At 42.1% G+C, this 22,880-nt stretch overlaps 1 protein-coding gene across 2 annotated transcripts in view; it reads left to right on the top strand.

Moving 5' to 3' along the window:
* podxl2 (podocalyxin-like 2) overlaps positions 1–22,880 on the top strand; it is a 31,542-nt gene that overhangs the window by 3,266 nt on the left and 5,396 nt on the right. The window contains exons 2-12 of one of the 2 annotated variants that reach the window (XM_050037673.1): positions 12,468–12,811; positions 13,268–13,583; positions 14,446–14,552; positions 17,944–18,160; positions 18,647–18,817; positions 19,084–19,346; positions 19,434–19,508; positions 20,073–20,229; positions 21,762–21,823; positions 22,313–22,492; positions 22,645–22,806. In XM_050037673.1, coding sequence (XP_049893630.1) covers positions 12,468–12,811; positions 13,268–13,583; positions 14,446–14,552; positions 17,944–18,160; positions 18,647–18,817; positions 19,084–19,346; positions 19,434–19,508; positions 20,073–20,229; positions 21,762–21,823; positions 22,313–22,492; positions 22,645–22,806 — 2,054 coding nt within the window. Of the gene's footprint in view, positions 1–12,467; positions 12,812–13,267; positions 13,584–14,445; positions 14,553–17,943; positions 18,161–18,646; positions 18,830–19,083; positions 19,347–19,433; positions 19,509–20,072; positions 20,230–21,761; positions 21,824–22,312; positions 22,493–22,644; positions 22,807–22,880 lie in introns of both variants that reach the window. The other variant, XM_050037672.1, reaches the window with a different exon arrangement.

Here is a 22,880-nt window from a genome sequence, read left to right as displayed (position 1 = left end):
ACAAAGCTAAACAATGCTGAAAGAGCTAATGGTGTTAACCGGGGGTAAAGGAATGGTGTGTGCTACACTTCCTTACCATCGCTGTCCTGATATCAACACTAACCACCGTATAAGTGCAGAGAAAGCGACGGCGATGAGCTTGCCAGTGGGATACAATTGCTTACAACAACAAACCACAGAGAAGCTCAGACACACACAGAGATAGCATAACTTAATTCTCTGTTCAGGATGCCATTACTTACTGTATCTTTACATGACAAATACTGTTTTGCTGCTATATTAATGTTCTGAAGGTTGCATACAGAACCGTTCAGGAACTAAAAATTGTTGGGTGACAAAAGAAGACACAACTTTTGTATTCTTACAAAAAATTCTTACTTGTTCAGATGAAATCGCAGCAGAACTCAGTAAATTTAATATTTTTCACTTGACGTTTATTCGTGTAAATGTTGCTCTATCTTGTGTAAATTTTATCTCCCAACATAATGGTCTGTCTGCTACAAAGAGTTCTCCACACATAGGCCTTTTTCACTGAAGACATTTTGACATTTACAGCAACAGCACAAGTGTAAATACTAAACATAATGTTGGCTTAACTCCATTCAGCTGCTTTGATTTCAGGACCGTGTATTCTGCTTACTCACTGTCACTCTCACTGGAGCAGTTAAACAGAGCAGAGCCATCGTTAGTGTTATTAGTAACACCTGTGCTTTTCCTACCATGACAAATCAAAATGTGTACTGTGAAAAGGCCTATGGCCATGAATCTAATATTGGGGAGAATTGGCCACTAAATATCTTCCTTTTATTTGAATTTAACTTCATGTTTTGCACAGACATTTTAAAGTCACTAACTACTAACCCACCACATATAATTGTAATTCATCTCAGATCGCTAAAATCTCACAAACATGACTTTGGTTTCTTCTGTGGCAGTTAAGGTGCTTAAACCACAAGTATTGGATATTAACCCGATGATGGCTAGCTAGTGACAGTTAGCATGGTAGCATGCTTATACCAGGATTTTAGCTTGCTTGCTAACAGTATGTAATGTATATGAGTTAGCTTGGTAGCATGCTAACAGTTTTCCTGTTTAATGTTAACATTGCTGTTAGCATTTGTGTATTAGCATTAAAATCCCAGTGAAGTGTCAGTTAGCTTCTGTTTTGTAACAGTTGAAATTAGACTGGAGGATGATTTACAGTTAAGTTAGTAATTAATGTTTTCAAGCAAGTGATATATAAACAAAAACCTTATTGCTCTGTTAGCTAATTACCAACAAGCTAACAAAATCTAATGCCGGTTTGATCATCTAAAATCACATTTCACTGAATATGTTTGTGTATACGTGGGGTGCAGGATGAGTCATCAAAAATGATTTAAAGTTTTACTAAAAAGAGGGATTTTGATACAGAAAAAAAGCTTTTTATGGTCAAATGAAAGCATTACCTACTTTTATCCGCAAGCTAATGAAGTTTGTGCTGTTGTGGTCAACGCCACATCACATTTTACCCAGGGAGTGTTCATAAATCCAATTTGACACTCCACACCAGGGATAGGCAACCTGTGGCTCTGGAGCCCTATGCTGGTCTTCAGCCCCTCTCCAATGACTCCCTGTGGCTTTGACCAAAAGTGAGGGTACGTGGAATTGAATTACGGTTATTTTTGAACATTCTAATTTTCATTTAGCGTTGTAGTAGGCCTTAAAGGGATAGTGCACCCAAAAATGAAAATTCAGCCATTATCTACTCACTCCTTTGCCGATGGAGGCCCTGGTGCAGTTTTAGAGTCCTCACATCCCTTGCGGAGATTGGCGGGTGGAGCGGCTNCCGATCTCCGCAAGGGATGTGAGCACTCTAAAACTTCACCAGGGCCTCCATCGGCATATGGGTGAGTAGATAATGGCTGAATTTTCATTTTTGGGTGCACTATCCCTTTAAGTGATTCTTACATTACCCAATTGTAAAAATGTGTAACTATATATAAAATGTGACTCATAGCTTTGTACGGCCTGGTGTCTTTTTTCTAAATTTTTCCCATCATTAATAGTGGTGGCTTGTCTTGAGTCTCCTTAGCAAAGCTAGCTGTGGATTCCAAATCCGAAAAGGAAAAGTCTTGGAGGAAAATATTGAATTTAATAGTGCATCGACAGATTTGTTTACTTTTGTTGCAAGGTGCCAAATATTCATAAATACCTTACAGCAGAGTAGCCACCAAATGGTAAAACATATTTATGATTAGATCTGTTAGTAATGTTGATAAGCTAATTTAGACTTAATAAGGCTGTGTTATCTTTATTAGGGAGCTCAAATATATTTTATGGCTCCAGACAGATTTAATTCATTTTTTGTGGACCAAAAATGGCTATTTAGCTAGTAAAGGTTGCTGATGCCAGCAACAGAGCATTTGTTTCCACACAAGTTAATGAACGGTTATGTTAATCACACATTCACTCTGCTTGGCGTTCTGCTGCTCCATCTCCCCCGACACTGCCCAGGGTACTCTGCTGCTCTGAGAGTGTGGTGCTCTGAATAATCGAACAGTACATTCCAACCGTGCTCTGCATTTACAAACAGTGCAGTTTGTGCCAGAGTGCGCGCCAACACTTGGAGTGAGTATTTCCGAATGCACCCTAGTTACATTTCTGTGTATGCTGCATCCATGATGAGTCATCAAAAATAATTAAATGTTTTATAGAAAAGAAAGAGATACAGGAAAATGCTTTTAAGGTGAAATTTACTTTCCACCGTTTTTTTTATATCTAAAGGAGGGCTACTGTTGAGGCTGTTGGGAATTTACATTAGTCTGAAAGGTCTCTTTTTCATGAACTTGTGTGTTTGAGGTACGTTAATATTTCCATTTTCTTCTATTTACTTGTACTATACTTGTACTACATCTCGGAATGAATACTGTGCATTTTACTCCATTACTCCAGTACTGTTTCATTTGGTGCTTCATATTGTTGATTGTTCATTATTCTGATTCGTATATACCTTTAATTAAGTAAGCTCTTTTATGCTTAACTTTTACTTGTAACAGAGTATTTTTTACACTGTGGTGTAACTACTTTTACTTCAGTAAAAGCCACGGTGCTAGTGTGGCCAGAATAGAGAACCTCACACCCTCATCCACTTTAAAAAGAAAGAATTTAGTTGTACTTGTTTAGACAAATTAAATCCTGGACATTTATTCATACAAATAAAATGATTTATTGATACTGAATGAAACTCAATCTGTCTTCTAAACAGAAGTAAGTGAGAGAGGAGAAGCTCACTCAATAATGTTTTTCCTATCTTGTCCCGAAGGAGTCGTTGGTGTAAAGCATCACACGTTAACATGAACCTCACTGGGTATTGGCGAGCAGTTTTCCCTTCCCTTAGCAGTGTACTTTGGGTTCCCGACCACAATCAAGGAAGGGATTTTCTTTCCTCATCTGTAATCTCAGGTTCAGTTTTGATGAACTCTGAAGGTATCTCCCCTCCAGCACCTGCTCTTATCCTCCTCCGAGGCACCTCAGCATGCAGTTTATCTGTAGGAAGCTGATAACTCAGCCGTTCGGTCCCTCCTGCTGGACGGACGCTAGAAGAATTTTCGGAAGTAATTATGCTGCAAAGTTGCCTTTGTAGACAAAAAATTCAAGGTGACTGTGTGTAGGTGAAACGTGGGTGTGCAGTATGAGAGAGACGCGCTTTTATGTGTGTTTTATGGACAACATCAGAGGCATAAGCTCTATATCGGACTGCTGCAATACAGACAAATCTTATAAATTCATATTGAAATTTTTGTGATGTGTTGATAACTAGCCAGGGTTCGAAATACAAGTGAACTACATGGAGTTTGGCTCCGCTGTTATCAGAGTTGTCAACTCATTACAGTCTGTTTCCATCTTCAGTCTGACATTAGCCCCTTTTACACTGCCTTTTCAAGGCGGGAGAATTGCACCGTTATGCCGCCTTGCTGTGCTGTATATGGAATGATCATGGAGTGGGGGGACAGAGTTGTCTCACCTTTAAGCTGCCACTGGAGGTATTTACAGTGCTGAAATGATGTCTGTATAAACAGGACAGTTTTTTGACATTTTGAGGACATGTTATCTGTGTGACAAACCATGGGAGATTTAAAAGTAGCTGCTCGCAGTTAGCGGCTAACTCAAAGAAGAACAATGTCCATAAATGTCCACAAATTGGAAAAACAGTAAGGTCCAGAGCTCCTTACCCTCCGAGCAGAGGACGAGATCAGCCGCCATATAACAGAGAAGGTATTGTTATTGCCACGTTTTGCCATTGTTATGGTTTAGAAAGCGCTGCTGATGTGTATGTTTTGTGTCGCACTTGAGGCTGACGCTGTTGTGTTACATGTCACGCCCGTCCTGCCTCTTTTGATTCTGCAATAGCGGGATGCTGTGTATGACCACACACTGAAGTGGAATAATGCCGCTGTCATTTGGTTCTGTGTAAAAATGCAAAGGAGGCATAAAGAAGGGACTTTTTTTAGTTGCTCCATATCACGATCTCTGTATAAAAAGGACAATTGTCTCCACTCTAACTGATTTCTATTGGGAAAGGGGAATTCGATTTTCCCAAACCAGTTGCTAAGACCCATCTAGTTGCCTAAAGCTATTGTCATTCTTAGTCCACACTGATGCATAGCCATGCCTACATACCCGTTTTTCCAAGGTTTTAAGAATGAAGCAGAGCAAAGTTAACCAAGCTACGATGTCAGGCGATATTGAGAAGACATATCAATGGGAACAGGGTCTGTCTTGTCTATAGCTCTTACCATTACTGTTATTACTCCTTATTGGCTCCAGTGCGCCACTTGACAACACCTGAAAAATGCAGTAGTCCCACCTGTGACACTGATTGGCTAATCTGTCCAAAATACAGAACTCCTCTTTCTATGAAACTGATACGGAGATGCTGCATGACGTGATCTGTTTTGTTAAAGCACTTTCAGTTGACGTAGCTCCGTTTTGGTCTCCACCAACCCCTGAAGGAAATATATGGCTCTCCAGCATGTGAATGATCCGTTATGTTTACTTTTACTGCATCTGTCTTCTGTTTGCTACTGAGCAGGTAGTGTACAGTGGGTTTTACAGTGGCCTATTATGGCCAAAAAAAACACTGTCGATGAGAGCAGTGAGTGTGAATCAAAACAGTAAAGATGCAGGCAGTGGAAAAGCCAAACTAATGAGCTGAAAGATGTTACAATGCTTCAAAGAAGCAGAGTCAAGCCATAAATCTCTGTGTGTTTTATAGTCATTTTACCCATTGTAAATACAGAAATATTGATTTATGTGGTGTTATTTCACAACCACCCCATTAGTTGCGCTGTATGATCTTCCAAAATACATCTCTTCGGTATATGGTACAATAATGCCGCATCAGGAAGGTGAAAGCTACATCAGCACAAACATAGCACAATTTTAAACCCTCTCTTTGGGCTCTAATGGACTCTGTAAATCCCACATTGTCTTCATCCCCACTCTTCAGCCAAATATTCAAACATCAATGAAAGATCAGTAGCAGAAGCCATTTGTTTGTGGTGTTATTTCCCTCACTAACACACAGACACAAGTTCTGTCTCTGGATTTAACTTGACTCTATTTTTTGTCATGTGTAAGGCGTGTCTTTGGCACTCAGATTGTTGGAAATGCAAACAGACTTTATTAACGTGCAGTCATATCAGCACAGTGCTTGCTGACTTTGGAGTTTTGCGAAGGATAGAGGAATTAAAACAACCAAATCACTTCCTTGCTTTATCCCTTCATCCTTAACTTCCCCTTGTCTCTTCTGTCTCTTCTCCTTGGACCGGCTCTGTCATCCACAGCGAACAGTGGGGCACACAGGACATGTTATAGCCCACTGTTTTTTATACTAAGCTCTTTTTAAAAGGCAAACTAAATTTATCAGGAGATATCAGTATTTAGATATAACCAGCTTTTTTGTGACTTTATGTTTTTGTGGTACCTTAAAGATGGCTGTATTTGTCTTATTGCCAACAAATCTGATGAAAAGATTGAAAACAGTTAGAATTGTTTGTGCAGCCAAAACCTGATATAGCATACATTCGTTGAAAAAAATTATAGTATGTTCAATTTGTACCAGAAAGTCAGAATTTTCGAGTTCCTAGTTGGAAAATTTAACAGGAACGTCCCCTGATGTCGAACCTACTACTCAGAAAGTGGGAGGAACCTCACCAACCCGCGCATCAACAGTATTGAAAGCTGTTGTAATTCACTGTTTATCAGCACTTGTGTCTCATTAAAACAGTCACACACAATTCTGTCCAACCACCATCTGTGGACATGTTGCTACAGTTTTTGTATCATAGACTGTAAATAAAGATGGACGATGCGTCTCCACTTACCCCCACTGTACAGAAGTGAAGCCAAAATATCCTGGATACGGGTGCTGCCATCTTGCTCTGGTGATGTAATTTGGAGCCAGAGTCTGAGCAGAAGTGATCACTGCGGTATCAAATTTCCCGACCGTACACCTGTCCATGGGACAGGTGTACGGTCGGGACTGTGGGAGATTTAAAAAGTAGCTTGTAGCAGCTGGCGGCTAACTCAAAGAAGAAGAGGACAGCCAAAAATGTCTGGGAGCTCCAGAAGCTTATAAAGTGCTGCTGTTGTAGATCACACTAGAGGCTGACGCTTTTGTGTTGTCACGACCGTCATGCCTCTTTCAATTCCGTGATGTTGGCATGCTGTTCAAAATCATACACAGGAGTGGCATGATGCCGCCATTGTCTGGTTCTGTGTAAAACTGCAAAGGCGGTGTAAAGAAGTGACTGCGTAGCGAACTTATGGCGCAATCTCCGTGTAAAAAAGGCTTTTGTCCCCAATCTAATTGATTTCTGTGGGGAAGGGGGATTTGATTTTCATGGTGTCACCTATCACCCACGTACTCCCCTGAATCCAGTGTCATTTTAAGTCCACGCTGATGCGTAGCCAAGCCAAGGGCTGATGAAGGTGTGTCACTGTGCTATTGGTTAGTTGTGATAGGCTGATAGAATAGCTGATTTCTCAATTGACAGTCTCAGACAATGACAGCATGAAACTGTGAGTGAATGGTAGAGGGTATGAGAAATAGATTACAGGCCTGAGCATGCTAAAGTCTTCCTGACTGAACTTTTGCTAGAGCTTCATTTGTTAAAATATTTCAGTCTTGGCCCAAAGTTTTAGGCCCACAGAGGCCTCCATAGATTACACCTTGCTCTCCAAAAATATTGCTGCAACTTCATAACACAAGGCCATAAGAATTGTGACTTCATATTTCTCTGGAGGGCTCTTGTACATGAAGTAATCAGGCCTGCCTTGATTTAACATGCTTTTCATCAGCTCTATAGTTGCAATAAGGACTTCCCACTGAGTCTGAGGGCACAGATATAGCAGGGGCACAAAGTAATTACAAAAATCAAGTTTATAACCTGTCCAGTGATCCCCGTGAGGCTGTAAGGTTCATTACACACAGAAAATAAATTGTTAGATAGATGAAAAATGGAAACAATTTTGATGTTCTTAGATCCTTCCCAAAAAAGCTTACGCTGAACATTATCATGCTGAAATGCAATGTTAGCTTTAATTTCTCCTGTTGTTTTAAGGGTTTCCTCTGCTATGACCTGTTTAATGGCAATTCATTCTACAGCAGCATAATATTTTATTTTATACATGCCAAACTACAACTGTAGAAATACACTGCTCACAGTGTCACTGCAGACAGTCTATAATTATCATGTGTAAGAGGCAGTATTTTAGTTTTCTGCAGTATTTGTTCAGATCTTCTGTTTGCTTGTTTGCTCTCCAAATGAAAAAATCTGGTTGCTTCAAATGAGAGAATCCAATATTGCTGTGTCATTGGGTTTATATGTGAGTGTATGCCCTGGTTTGCAGCAGAGAGTAGAATCGGTTCTGACATGACTTTTTGTTTATGATGTTCATGCCCTCCAGAGGAAGGATTCCACTAATTTCAGTGATCACAACTGTTCCTCTAGCGCCACCTGCAGGTCAAAGTGTTTTTTACAATCATGGTTCCCAGAGGATGGATCTGTCTGACTTTTCCTCTAGCACCACCTGCAGGTCAAAGTGTTTTTTACAATCATGGTTCCCGGAGGATGGATCTGTCTGACTTTTCCTCTAGCACCACCTGCAGGTCAAAATGTTGTTGTTTTTTTACAATCAGGGTTCCCAGAGGACGGATCTGTCTGACTTTTCCTCTAGTGCCACCTACAGGTCATGGAGTTAACATAGCCTGATAAATATCTCAGCATCTACCACAGATTGGCAGGTTGATATTTGTGTTGGTGTTTTTGGGGCTTTATTGCCTTTATTTGATAGGACAGCAATAGTGTGAAGAGGGAAGAGAAAGAGGGGGAATGACATGCAGCAAAGGGACAAGGGTTGGAAAGATAAATGTTGATCGTTGATCATCCATGCCTCGACAGGTCAGAGCTAAGTCCGATCCAAGGAGACCCCACCTTGGATTAGGGGTAAGTCATGTGAGTCAGAGGTGTAAAGTAGGGGCGCCTAATAGACCCTTCCTGACTTCCTACCCCTTTACTTCCAGCGCCTGTGCACGGACCCCACTTATCTTCAAACTTAGCCTTCGTTTTGATCCCAACCACAGATCTGTTCAGTTTTGTGACTGCATCTTGCCCGATCGTGACACTACTGCGTTGATGAAATGTGTCCACAGACAGAAAGTCAGACATGTAAACACCTGGCTAAGTGCTCAAACTGCTTCTGTGGTTGTTCCAGCTACAAAAGGCGTATCCAGGACCACATTTTGCCATGATGACTGGAAGCTTGGTATCCAGTCACAGTGGGTGGTGTTGAGTATCGGGTCACTGAGCTTGTTAACAAGCTTAGAAGGCACAATCATGTTGAGTGCTGAACTATAGTCTCACATATGTGTTCCTCTGGCCCAGGTCAGAGAGGGCAGTGTGAAGGACAAAGGCATTGTCTGTTAATCTGTTTGGTTTGTTAGCAAATTGCAGTGAGTCAGGGAGGGAAGAGGTGATGAAGACTTGGACTAACTGCTCCAAGTACTTCATGATGGAGGAAGTGGGGGGTACTGGGCAGTAGTGTCTCAGGCAGAGGGCTTGGGTCTTTTTGGAAACAGGGGCTGTAGTCTTCTTGAAATATGGGGACTACACACTGGAGCTGTGACAGGTTGAAAATGTCTGTGACGACATCTGCCATTTGATCTGCACACACCTTGAGTGCTCAGCCAGAGATGCCATCAGGTCCAGTTGCCTTGTGTGGGTTAATTCTTTTTCAAGATCTGCACACACCTGCTCAGGATATTACTAGTCTGATGTAAACTCCCTCAGGAGGTAATCGGGACAGCTACTGATCATATGGTGCTCATGACTTGGAAAACAGCCCGTAGAAATTATCTCCACATCTGAGCACCACTTGCTTTTGATCATGAAGGAAACACCTTCCCCTCCTTTTGCTCTTCCTTGATGTTATTGCCGATCCTGGCAGTGAATGGAGAGCCACTCTGGGACAATGGCCAAAAAGTCCAGGATCGAAGGGTCGAGCCAAGTCTCCCTGAAAACCATAACATTGCAGTTCTCAATGCCCTGTTGAAAAGGCATCCTGTTCCTGAGTTCATGCAGCTAAGTATCCAGTGACTGGACATTTGCCAGAAGGATACTCAGAAGAGGAGGACGGTTTTCATGTTTCCTCAGTCTCACAATCAATTAATCAATCAGTCAAAATCAACCAAGGTTTTGGTCATGGACTTTTGACGTCCATATGCAACGTGCAAGGTACCCTGCGTGCATTGGTTGCTGACGTTCTGGGACAGGGTCTGACGTTAGAATCTCAACACCGCTCTCTCGGGTAAAAGTCTGTGTTTGTTGGACCCATCCACCACACCTCCGGTCTGCCCACTGCGAGTACGTTTTCTTACATTGTTGGCTGCTGCTTTATAATTTTCCATGTTTGTGGATGGCTTGGGTAATCCACAGTTTCTGGTTGTGGAATGATTTAACTGTCCTAACATCCTGACTTCAACAAGATGGCCGCATGGTCACTTCTCCCGAACATGGACAGCCATCTTTGAATGATGTAAATTTGTCTAGGCGATCCAAAGCTGGATCGGGACAGCACCCCACCGACACACCAGTCCTTATTCACTGCACTCACTAGGACACCACGACTCTTGTTTGCCTTGTCTCCTTCAGTTTTCAGGTGCAGCAACACATGATCCCAGCAATGGATATTCCCCATGCTTTGCTGTCCACCAATGATCGAACGTGCAGAGTTGTTGCTGTTGTTGCTGTGGCTTGCTTGGGCAGTGTGCATGTTGCAATAAGTAAGAAATAAGTAAGACATTAAATTAACTAAAACAATAAAAAGAGCAAAGTTAAAGAGGAGCTCGAGACAGCCATCAATGGCGCCATCTTGGCTCACCTTCTACAACTAATGGATGGATTATTATGAAATTTAGTTCTCACATTCATGCTCCTGTCAGGATGAATTGAAGTAACTTTGTTGATCCTCAGACTTTTTCATCTAGCTCCACCAGCGGGTCAGAATGTTAATGTGTCAAATACTTAGGTTGATGACCCAATACCTGCAGAACTAAAGACATTCCCGTCAGACTCAACTGTACTTTGTGTTCAGGGCTGAAAGGTATGGCTGTAGACTCTTGCACATTAACTACTCCCTAAACTTTCTTGGAGCTTCTTGTTTAAAGTTTGAATTGAAAAGAAAAAGCTTCAGTCAATTCAGCTACTCAACACACAATTACTTTTTTTAAGGAATCATTTAGCCAGCAGAGAGGAAATGATGGATCTGAGGGGTTTTGTGGGAGCTTTGTGGGAGCTTTGTGGTGACGGACCAGAGAGCTTAACATGTTGCAGACGTGTTGGAGACATGTTGGCTATGATATCATAATCTGCTCAGTCAGCTCGTGAGGTCAGACGGCCATCTGTGGTCTCAGACAGAGCACTATAGGATACATGAGGGAGACTGTGGTGACGGGGGATTAGTGAAGGGTGGATGGACAAATAGATGGATGAGCAAGTGAGTGAATGATGATTGCAGTCATTAATGGATGAATTAACAACTAAATGGCAAGGCAGAAATGTGTACTAATGGGTGATTTGATGAACTAACAACGGAACAGCTAAAAGGATGAGCAGGTGATTGACAGCACAAAAATGTTTGAAGCCACAGATGAATCAGTGAATGCATAAATGAGCAAATCAGCCAAGCAAATGGAGGACTGAATGAGACCAAATGAGAAAATTAATGGAAAGCAGATGGAGTGATGAAGGAAATTTAAACACAAACTGAAAGAGCTTGTTACCACTCTATGCAGTGACTACTCCAAAGGCAGCAGTGGAAATAAAAGCACTCTGGTGTCTGAATCAGTTTAATGTATAAAGCAGACAACAGAGTGCTCTTATTTCTATTCTTTAAAGCATCAGGGGTAACAAAACAAAAAAACACATCAAATCTGTTTGGAGAATACATTAAGGTGATTTGATCAGGCACTTCACTCAGGCCTATTTGTATCTCCACCAGGCATAAAACCTGGAGGGGATCATGCATTTGTTTGTGTAAGTGTGTGTGTGTGTATGTGTGTGTGTGAGTGAGTGAGTGAATGTGTATTTCTGTCTGTCCGCAGCTTATCTGGCAAACTACTGGACCAGTCAGCCTAATATATTATATGCACATTTATGACTGTATGCTCAAGGATCTCTTGTGGTTGTGATGATTCACAGTTGTTGAAAAACCTATTGACCGTCATTAGCTGCTCCTCACTCCTCTTTTAACTCACCGGTAGGGGCCACAAGTTTAGAATAAGATAGAAATAAAACCCACTTGCTAATAAAAAAAACATAGAATGGGACGACTTTGTGTCTATAGGTAATTACACGTCTGAGTGTGCAAAAATGACGTGGAGTTCCCCAAGGCTCCACTCTGGGACCTCTCCTGTTTAACTTTTAAATCAAGGTTGAATACTTACCTGTCTGCCGCTGCCTTTTATTAAATCAAATATTTTTTCATTTCTTGCACTGCATTTTAATTTTTGTTCAAATACTCTTATTGACTTTAACTGCACTGCAACTTTATTAAACTCAATTTAAATCATTATAAATAATCTTTTTATCTTTGCACCTGTTGTCTAGACTTTTGCTTTTTTAATGGTGATTTTAAAAAATGTGAATAATTTAGAATTAATTTTACCTTCTAAAATGTTTTTCTCTTTATTCTCTCATTGAAGTCTATATCCTTTATTATGTTTTATGTTTTACTGCTCTGTAAAGCACTTTGAATTGCCCTGGTGTATGAAATGTGCTATACAAATAAAGCTGCCTTGCCTTAGAATGAACATTAAACAAGACAACAAGGCCATTCATTATATAATGTAACATAATATAATAAGACATTGTGGTACACAGCCATGTCATCTTCACAGTGGTTTTTCTCTCTGTGTCCCGCAGCTCTTCTGGCCAGCTGCGATGCCTTCAGATTGGGTTCGACCCATAGGGTCATACCCCTCAGTCCCCCGGTGGCCCGTCTATTCCAGGACGAAGGCCCAGCCCAGCCACACTTTATCCAGGAATTAGTCAGAACCAAACGCCACTCAGCCCACGAGTTAGTGCGAGCTCAACCTAATTTGGTTCACGACATGGGCTGGCCAGAGATACATGAAACATCCCGTTCTCAGGCCAAGATGGACGCCGCCAACTCCTCTCAGTTAAACCCGCCATCGTCTGCTGGTCAGCATTTAGCCAGGACCCATCCAGCTGTGGATGAAAACCTTGATGTGGAAGACGAGATGGAGGTGAGGATGAGTTCATGGTGACGTGTAATAAACTGCAGAGGGTTCAGCCTTCAGTGTACAGTAAATGCCTGCATCTGTACAAGTCTATATGGAAGCAACTGATAGCCAAAAATTTTTTAATCTCTTTTTGTTTTGGTGAATCAGCCGAAATGTGTAATTCAACAGAGATGTGACAAAGCAAACCGTGAAACAATGGATTAACATTGTATGACAGGGACTCTCAGAAAAACACAGCATGTGGTAGTGGTGAAATGTAAGTACTGTACTTAAAGGAGAAGTCTGGTATTTTGCATTTTGAGTCCCATTTCTGGGTTGTTTATGATGAAATAGAGTGGCTAAGACCAAAATAGTGACGACTGCTCATTTTCAGAGAATTTGGCTTTCCCCTGCCTGGTTTAACACTGCTTTCATTGGTTATCAATCAAACCGTCTCACCAAATATTTTTCTATTTGCAGCGTATGGTTCATCTGGCGGTTCCTCAGGACTCCACAGACCCAGAGAAGGAGCTCCGCGGTGGGCTGGGAGCCGGTGATGCCTCCCTGGAGGCCTCTGGCTTCTACGGTACGGACATGGAGGACAGAGACAGAGGAGAGGAGGGAGGAGAGGACCGGGAGAGGAGAGGGGGAGAGGACGAGTGGGAGAGAGACACGGGAGAGGACAGAGAGAGGAGAGGGGGAGATGGCAGAGGAGAGGAAGAAGAGAGGGCAGACGATCGAGATGTCCACGTTCTGGATGCCAACCACACAACTCCAGATCTGGATTCTCTGATTGGTTAGTAGAAACGATCCTCCCTGCTGAGCCTGATCAATAGATGCTGTTGACACATAATAAACCCTCAGGCAGCCATAGACCCCTGTTTATGTTATCCAACAGGTGGTTTGATCTTCAAAGGCTTCTTTTTGAAATCCCAAAGATGTTTTCTGTCCGCCTGAAGTTATTAAATGTTTGCTCTGACCAAATCGAACTTCAAATCCAACATTTCTACAGACTGTGCTGCTCCACTGTGCTCTTCTTCTGCTTTTGCTGGACATACATTAGATAGCAGACTGAGGCTGGCACCATCTTTAATTTTGTCATGAAATAGACAATTAATTTCTTTATTTCCGCACACATAATGCTGTCAAGACTTTAATTTATAATTGCTAATGCAGTCTTAATGATTCTCAAGTGGAAAGGAGCAAAGAAAGATGCGCGGAGAAAACAGAAAACCTAATTGCAACCCCAAATCATCAAGACGCTGATTCGCACAGGACTAATATCACAAAACCTCTGTGTTTGGCAAATTATGGTTGGTAATTTGTGGTGAAATTTTTACTTGACAAATTACGGACATGGCAGATACACTCAGGACTAAGATCACAGACGACTTCTGCAATTATTACAAATTATCTGAGGTGCCCAGGTTACACTAATCCTGTGTGAAAAGGGCTAAAGACATACATTGTACTACTGTATATCTCCTGTGAGTCTTTGCATTCAAGCACACTGTCAAAACCTAATGACAACTGTAGAAAAAGGAACAGCTGACAAGAGGTTTATATAGATGTTTACACACACACACACACACACACACACACACACACACACACACACACACACACGTGTATCTGACATGTCTCTTTGTGTCACACAGGCTACAGTCCATCATTCCACCCCTCCAGCTCCGACCAGCCGAGCACATCCCCAGCTGAGGTGCTTGATTCTGGGCTACAGGAGCATCATGCATCCCCGGTCCTGGAGGTGAGAACAGATGTCTTACTGTTTGACTGTGAGACAGACATACTGTCTTTAAGGGGCTGTGGCACGCTCAACAAATATGTCGGCATACGTTGTTGGGAAGGAGGCCAAATAATGCTCCAAAGTTAGGCTGAATTTTTGCGAGGGAACAACTGGCAAGGCCATTTTTAAAGGTTTTATTTGAACTCCCAAGATATCTGACAGCATAATAATTATATGGGAATCATAATAATAAATAATTAAATTTCTAAAATGCAGTTATGACTTTTGGTTTTGGTGTTTCCATCCCCAAGATTTTCAGTGGCCCCATCTGACCACCCATAGAAAAAGTTTCTGAGGGCGCCACTGGAATAAAGACGCCTCATACAAATACTGATACATTACTGTAAATGCCAAAACACGCCCAGTTCACACAGCAGTCGGCTCTGTGGAGGTAAGAAAGTCAGATCTGATGATTTTCCTACACAGTGGCACACTGCCGGGTTGAAGCTTCCAGCAGCATAAAAATGAGGAGTCATCTGCTGCAGTTGGACTTTTAATTAGATCGCAGTAAATCAGATGTAATCCAGGGCTCACCTACTAATCTAGTGTTGAATAATTTAATTAGTCTTTAACTCCTTTAATAGGATTAGTGGTGTCTCTTTGGCCCACATTGATTGGATGGGCCGAAGTGGGACAAGTGACACAGCAAAGAACGTGTTGATAAAGGCTGTTTTTATTAAACATTCTATCAACAAATTAACGGCAGCATACACATCAGTCTCTGGATATTTTCATGTGAATTAATAATTTGCTCATGTTGTTAACTCTGCCAGTATCTTCTATTATGACAACTTCTTCCAGTGCACTACTGGTCCTTTAGTCCAACCAGTAATATTGCTGCTACTGCTTGTTATAATATAAAATATAACCCCCATTACCACCATCAACATCACGGTTACTACTACTGCTGCAACCTCTGCTACTACTGGAAATATTACTACTACTCACTTATATTACTACAGCTTCTCCTGCAATATCAGTACTACAAATATTAAGTGAACACTGCTATTACTTCCACCACTGTAATCACAAAATCTGGTGATCTGCAACCAGCCAAAAAAGAAGCAAAACAAAAATAATGTGAATGCTGTTTAACTTCTTACATTTATTTTACCTTTGCAAATAACACATTGTAATACATTTCATTTTCGTGCCTTCTGTAAGTCAACCAACAAAAAAAAGCAAAGAAATTTGGCCTAAATTTCTGAATCTTTCATGCACTGAATGCGAAAAATTAAACTTAGTTTTAACTGGTGTAGGACTGGGACTCAGAGATAAGATTATATTTACATCTCTTACCACAAACCACAAAAGAAAACAGCCAAAGGAAACCCTAAATCTGAGCAAAGCAAATTGAAACTAAATAAGTAAAGCATGCAAAGACTTCAAAGCTGCGGCGAATATCACACTTTTCCTTGACCTTGATGGAAAATGTCAGGTGAGGTCAAGGAAAGATGAGAAGGAGAATTCAGAAGGACTAAAGAAAAGTCAACCACAGTGCCAAGAGACTCCAACTGCAATTACACAAGGCTCTGTCACTAAGTTAATTGAGTTAATGATGAAATGACAATGCTCTGAAGACGGACACTCAAAGTGCATCTTAAATACTTTGCCTCGTGTGTTCTCACCATGTTGTTTCATGCACATAATGTAAACGAGGACAGCTTGGTTGGAATTGAAACTAAAAAAGTAATACAGGACACAAGTCAAAAAAATAAAATGAAATGATTGTCAGCTGGAGTGGTTCCTCGCCCTCCTGTCCAATCTGTTTTCATTCCCTTTAGCGTCTTTATGAGACGCACTGGGCTTAAAACTCACTCCAGTGTAAACCCATCTGCCAGTATACTGGACGCTGAGAGAAACTGACTTCGTATGTAGAGAGAGGAAGTCTGCATATAGTGGGAGGGAGGGGAGGTGGATGGGTCAAACAAAACTGGACTTTGATTCAGGACATCGCATGACACCAAGGTCAGTATTGTTTTAATGTACCGTTACATAGGCTACGTTACGTGTGGACATTGCACACGAATGTCACATTATGTAACATATCAAAACATGATCGCTTTTCTAGTCTAACCAAGTACTTTGGTGCCCTAACATAACTGCAACCATCTCACAACATTAACCAAATTACTTTGGATGCATTCTGAAATACTATAAGCGCCCAGGCACATTCTGGCACAAACTGGACCGTTCTGTTATTCAGAGCACCACACTCTGAGAGCAGCACAGTAAATGTGTGATTCACGTAACTTTTAATCCATATAGAAATAGAACGCTCTGTTTCTTCAATCAAACAGCGCTCTCATTTTAGTGTAGAGTGTCAGACTGAATTTATGAACGCACCCAATGCGTTTCAGCTGTGCATCACATAGAGAAGCTAAAGGGCGCCCTGTGCATCGCTGTGAGACACTGAGGGGGCGTGACAAAGGGTTAGTATTTCACGCCCTGGGAATGAGAAGGGGTTGTCCTGTCCACTTACATTTATTATTTATCACATGAAACCCAATTAGTATGATTGATTTAAATAATTGTTAGATTTATGCAAGATAGTGTAACAGTTGAATATATGAAATGTGCCTTTAACATGATGTATACTGTGTTGCTTAACAGCAACGTCATCAAGCAGTGCCTGTTATGATTTGAGTCTATTGAAAGCGCACCCAACGCTGGTCGGACGTACACCTATGTGCTCCTGCTTTTTCTTTTGTCTCCCAACACAACAATGATGGTTCTAAGTACGTGTAGCGACTATTCTGTTCATGTATGAAAAGGTAGTAGCCATACAACCGGGCTTGGTAAGGTTGGAGTGTTTTTAAGTTGATGTAAAAATAAACGATGAGCATTTGTGAAATCCCACACTCGTGTGGAAGTGAGTTTCTTCCTGTCGTCTAACTCCAAAGAGCTACACGGACCCAAAACCATTACAATAGGCATATCATTTGTTTTTGTGAATGGCCAAAAGGTGCATTGTTTTAAATACTGCTGCCGCAAGGAATTGTAGGACAGCATCATCTCCTTTCCTTTTATAAAGTATGGTCCAGTGTACCCAGTGCTAAAGAAGATAAGTAAGACAGCATTGAAGCACCTTTCCTTAGCATTTAAAACAATTTCCACAGCTCTTATAATGGATGCAACTTCGATACTTCCAAGTCATTTCACTCACCTTCCCAAGCAAAAAGGACTATTTGAATGCAGCAGTTTTAGTCCATTAATATCATTTTTTAAATCAACTCAGTGCTTCTCTCATCTGATTTATGGCAGCCGGACTCTCAGAGGACTCTACTTTGACTTTCACCACAACGAGTGCCTCCATATAACTTCTTCCTTTAACTTGATATCTACCACACAGGTGGGTCCTTTAGAGAGAGAGCTGTGGGAGGCAGAGGCGGAGGAAGATGGTCACTCCAGTGGCTATGGAGTCCTCCACTCCTCCATCACTACAACTAGCACTACATCTACTGCTGCTGCTACGCCGACTGCTGCTGCTGATGGAGACGCTGCAGGAACTGCCACCCCTGAGACTGACACAGGCACAGACTTCGGGCTGCTGGGAACTTACACAAAAGGTATTTAAAATGAAGATTAACTATCGACTGACTGTTTGATTTTGTTTGACATATCTCAACAACTGTTGATGGATTGCCGTGAAATTTGGTTCAGACATTAATGTTCCCCTCAGGATGAATCTTAATGACTCTGGTGATCCCTTAACTTTTACTCCAGCGCCACATTGAGGTTGATATATTTGGTTTTAAATGAAATATCTCATTAACTACTTGGTGGATTGCCGTTAAATTAAATTCATGTTCCCCTCACAATGAATAATAATAGCTTTCAGTAAGTGACTACGAGTCAGAATAGAAATGACTCAAATTAACAGAGTGATTCATGATTTCCACCTTTGCCACCAGCACGGCCGCTGATTTTTAGACTTGTTTAACTAAGATTGCCAGGATCACCACACGGCCATGAATTAAATCCAAAGTGTTAACATCACATGAGAAAAGTGCTGCGAATAAAGATGAAGAGCATCCTGTGGTTCACCTCTGCAGATGAGACAGAGGATGAAGAGACAGAGAGGCAGGAGGCAGAGGAAGAAACCGGTCTGGCACACAAAGGCGTATTTACCCAGAATCCCACTGTGGCAGAGGTTGGCATGGCTCCCAGCAGAGAGCCCCTTCAGCCCAGCGTGGAGGAGGAGGAGGAGCTGGAAGAGGAAGAACGTGAGTTGGAAGGTGGGAACCTTTTGTCATATTTGCTGAAACTATCACGACATCCACACGGTAATACATGAGTCAGATAATCTGTGAAATATATCATCTTCCTCCTCGTCCTCGTCGTGCTGCTAATGACATTTGCTAGAATCAACTGCAGCTGAAGGAAAACAACCAATCAGAGCGGAGGAGTCTCTAACGCAGCTGTCAATCATGTCAATCACTGCTTTTGACTTGCAGCGCTGCATAAAAATTGATTTGTATATTCACTCAAGGGGGTCGACTGCAAGACACGAGTGAAGAGGAGGAGGAGGAGGAGAGATGGAGAAAGATGGAGGAGGAAGAGGGGAAAAGAATCAGACACATCGTCCCGCTCACGACAGATCCTTCCCCCACCATCGGCTTCACCGACCCGTCCTGGGATTGGCTGGACAAGACCACGCCCCTGCAGACCCAGAGGACAGAGGTCAGGGGAGGCGGGGTCACAGAGGTCTTCTTACCGGAGGGTGATATCGATGAGATGGAGGAGGCACGGCAGGTGAAGCTCTCTAAGTCTAAATCTAAAGCTCTCTGTAGTCTCACATGTATCAGATATTATTGTTCTAACCCTGACCAAATCTTTCAGGTGGTGTGTGTCGACTGGAGCGAGCTGGCTGGACGTGGATATGTCATCCTCAACATGACGCAAAACTTGAACTGTGTAAGTACAACGGTTCAAATTAAAGGTGCTGCATTTCGCATAAGTATTTTCACAGTGTGGTATTAGTACTTTTTCAGAGGTAAAGGATCTGAATACTTCCTCCACCACTGACTGCATGATTATCAACAGAAAAACTTAATAAAGTTCGGTATTGGCACCAAGATGTTGGAGCCGGGCTTCTCTCCCACTCTGTCAGACAAACAGTGAATGAGTTCAGTTCAGTTTTACAGACGCAGCTGCTGGAGGCCATCTGTTCGTGTGTGTCTGTGGTGGTGAGGGAGGAAGGACCTTCACCATGGTGTCTGTCGCCATGGCGGCAACACAAACCCTTCCCGCCACCGCAGTGACCTCAGGGTTGCTACTGAAACATGGATGGAGCCAGAACTGTGCTCCTTTGACTTTACATAATTTTTTCGTGTCTGTGAATTAATTTTTGTGTTCATGAGTAATATTGTGTGTGAGAGAGAAACAGATGGAAAAACTTTTTGATATCTGCAGCAAAATCAGGTGGTCACTTCTTGAAAAATGTGTGTGTGTGTGTGTGTGTGTGTGTGTGTGTGACAGGAGGAGTTTCGTGTGGATCAGGGCATGCGGCTGTTGAAGATCATGGAACGAGTGTTTGCTCGAATAATGAACAGCCCTGAGGGATCATGGGTACTTTACCTTAGTAAGCCGACACACCAGCAACACCAGCTGCTGATGAACGTGGCGTCTGAGCACGGTACACACACACACTCACACACACTATAACATATCTATAATATATAGGACGAAACAAATACGTCCATCGTCATAAGTTTATTCACATTCTCTGAATAAATACAGACGCTGTGTGAGCCTCTGTGTTGTAACCTTCTTTTCTGTAACTCTTTTTCATCTTTTTTGGACAATATTTGGCATAATTGTAATAACTGGTGAACCAGGTGTGAGTGGACTCAAAAGCACAACTCTGGAGACAGTTCGGGTAAAATAACTCAGTCAAAAGTTGGTTCAGTACACCGAAGGTCGATCAGCGGAGGCAATCAAATCCAATAGGGATGAGGCAGAGGCAGAGTCAATCAACAGGCAAAATTTAAAAAAACAAGAAGTGGACACAGGGACACAAAAGGCTGGAACGCCTTTTGAGAGAACAAGACACACACTTAATAATCTGGCGAGGGAAAGGATAACGAGACACAGGTGAGGCTAATCAGGGCGGGGCAGACGATCAGACACAGGTGAAGTCATCCAAAGGGAGGCAAAACACACAGGTGATCTGAAACGAGGGGAAATGTGAGTTTCAACGTAAGACAAAAAACAACATGAATGAATGAAGTAAATAAAAACATAACCTAAGAAACTTAAGCTGTGACAAAATCACAGCTTGTCCTCCACCTCACTCCCCGCCACTACAGACCACCGTGCCAGGAGGAGAGCTCACAGCAGCTGCAGCAACCTGAATCAAATCAGGGCGACCCCTAGCTCAAGGTAACCAGACAGCCCTGGCTCCCTGTTGGATTGCAAACTTTCTGTTGCTGCTGTGACACCCAGTGCTCAGGGGGTTTGCGCTGGTTGAATTCGAGCTGCTACAACTGCCGACAGAAGGTCCTTTTCTGGAGCTGCTGCCTGCTCTCCTCCTGGCGAAGCAGTCACAGTGGCGAGGAGCAAGATGGAGGGACCGTAGGGTGACAAAATAGCGATTCTTGTCTCATTTGTGGTCTAATAAACAAAGAGACATGGTTGTCTGGTGTGAGGGGCTTAAGGCAAAGAAGGGAGAGCCGCAGGAGGAGGGTGCATTTTCAAATTCTGCCTTTCTTCCTTTTTCAGATTTATGCCTCCCCCAGCTTCAGACCTGTCAACTAAATTTCTAACCTTAATGCTCACTTTAACCTTGACTGAAGACTGCACTCTGAAACATTTGATTCTTGTTATAAAAAGCAGCCTGGTGTTGAAGCCTTATTTCTTTGCATAAATAGACAAAAATAGATGTTTTGACGTCACATGCAGTTATTTTCAGCAGCCAGTGTGGAGTGCAATATCAGAAAACCTCCAGCCTTCTAAAACATGAGTAACAAATGTCAGACATCAAGAGAACCTGTCAAATAAGACGAAGCTTCAGTAAATGCAGACTGGCTAACTGGCTCAGTTCTAAATGGTGTTTTGAGAGCTTCTTAACTCATCCACACATTCACACACGTATAAACACACACACAGACACTGCTGTTGGCTTTTAGGACTGTGTTAACATTGTTCCACATGTGTTGTGTCTTCCAGGAGTGATAGAGGCAAAGGAAGTGCTGGGCATGCTGGGAGAGATCAGGAAGAGTTTGTATAAGGTACACTGACAAATTACTTCTTTACAGTAGGTGTGTATCTCCTGGTGTTGTAGCGCTGTCACAAAATGCCTCCATCATGATAAATGAAAGCAGAGATGACAAAGTTTCTGCTCCTGTTGGACACATTGTGATTTCTACCTGTTAATTCATGTGGAATTCACAGAGTAATCAGAATCAGGTTTTTTACCAAGTAGGTTTTCGCATTCAAGAAAGAGTCTAAACTTTAGACTTAAGGTAAAGATTGGCTGTGTTGTTGCCTTGGCTCCCAGGTAAAGAATTACCACTTAAGTAACAGTGATGAGGAGTTGATTGGTCCATTTATCATCTGTTCATTCAATTATTTCATTCAATCTGATACAAGAATAAAAGTATTAACAATTAAATGGATTTAAAAACTGTAATAAAACAAAACAAAACAAAAAAGCTCGACTAAAAAACTAAATAAAACAGATTTGAACTGCTGTGTGACTGGTGTGTTTGCTTCATCAGGTGGGCATTCAGAACTACAGCGCTGCCAGTAGCTGCCAGTCTCGTCCCAGTCAAACACGCAGCGACTACGGCAAGCTGTTTGTGGTGCTGGTCATCATCGGCTCCATCTGCATGGTCATCATCACATCTGGATTCATTTACATCTGCTGGCAAAGACGACTTCCTGCAACCAAAACTACGGTAGGTAAACACCCAGTAGTGGAATGTAATGAAGTACATTTACTCAAGTACTTTGCTTGAGTACAATTTTGTTCTCGCTGTTAACACTCATATAAAGGTGCACAAACAGAATCCTTATCCTTATCCTTCAGCACTTATTTTTTACCTCACAGTTTCGCGCTGAAGAACTTCACTTTGTGGAGAACGGCTGCCACGACAACCCCATGCTAGACGTGACCAATGACAATCAGCGTGAGTTGCAGGAGAAGAAGCCGACGACCAACGGGCTTGCAGGAGGAGGAGAACGAGGCGGGGAGGAGAGCAGTCGCTGGCAGGTGATTGGATGACTCATATGGATGGTCTCTTTTTTTCTTTGGGAGAATTAATTTTATTGTGCTCGGCAAACAAC

This window comes from Epinephelus moara, chromosome 24, assembly GCF_006386435.1.
Source record: "Epinephelus moara isolate mb chromosome 24, YSFRI_EMoa_1.0, whole genome shotgun sequence".
NCBI lineage: Eukaryota > Metazoa > Chordata > Actinopteri > Perciformes > Serranidae > Epinephelus > Epinephelus moara.
This window is presented reverse-complemented; position numbering and strand designations above follow the sequence as displayed.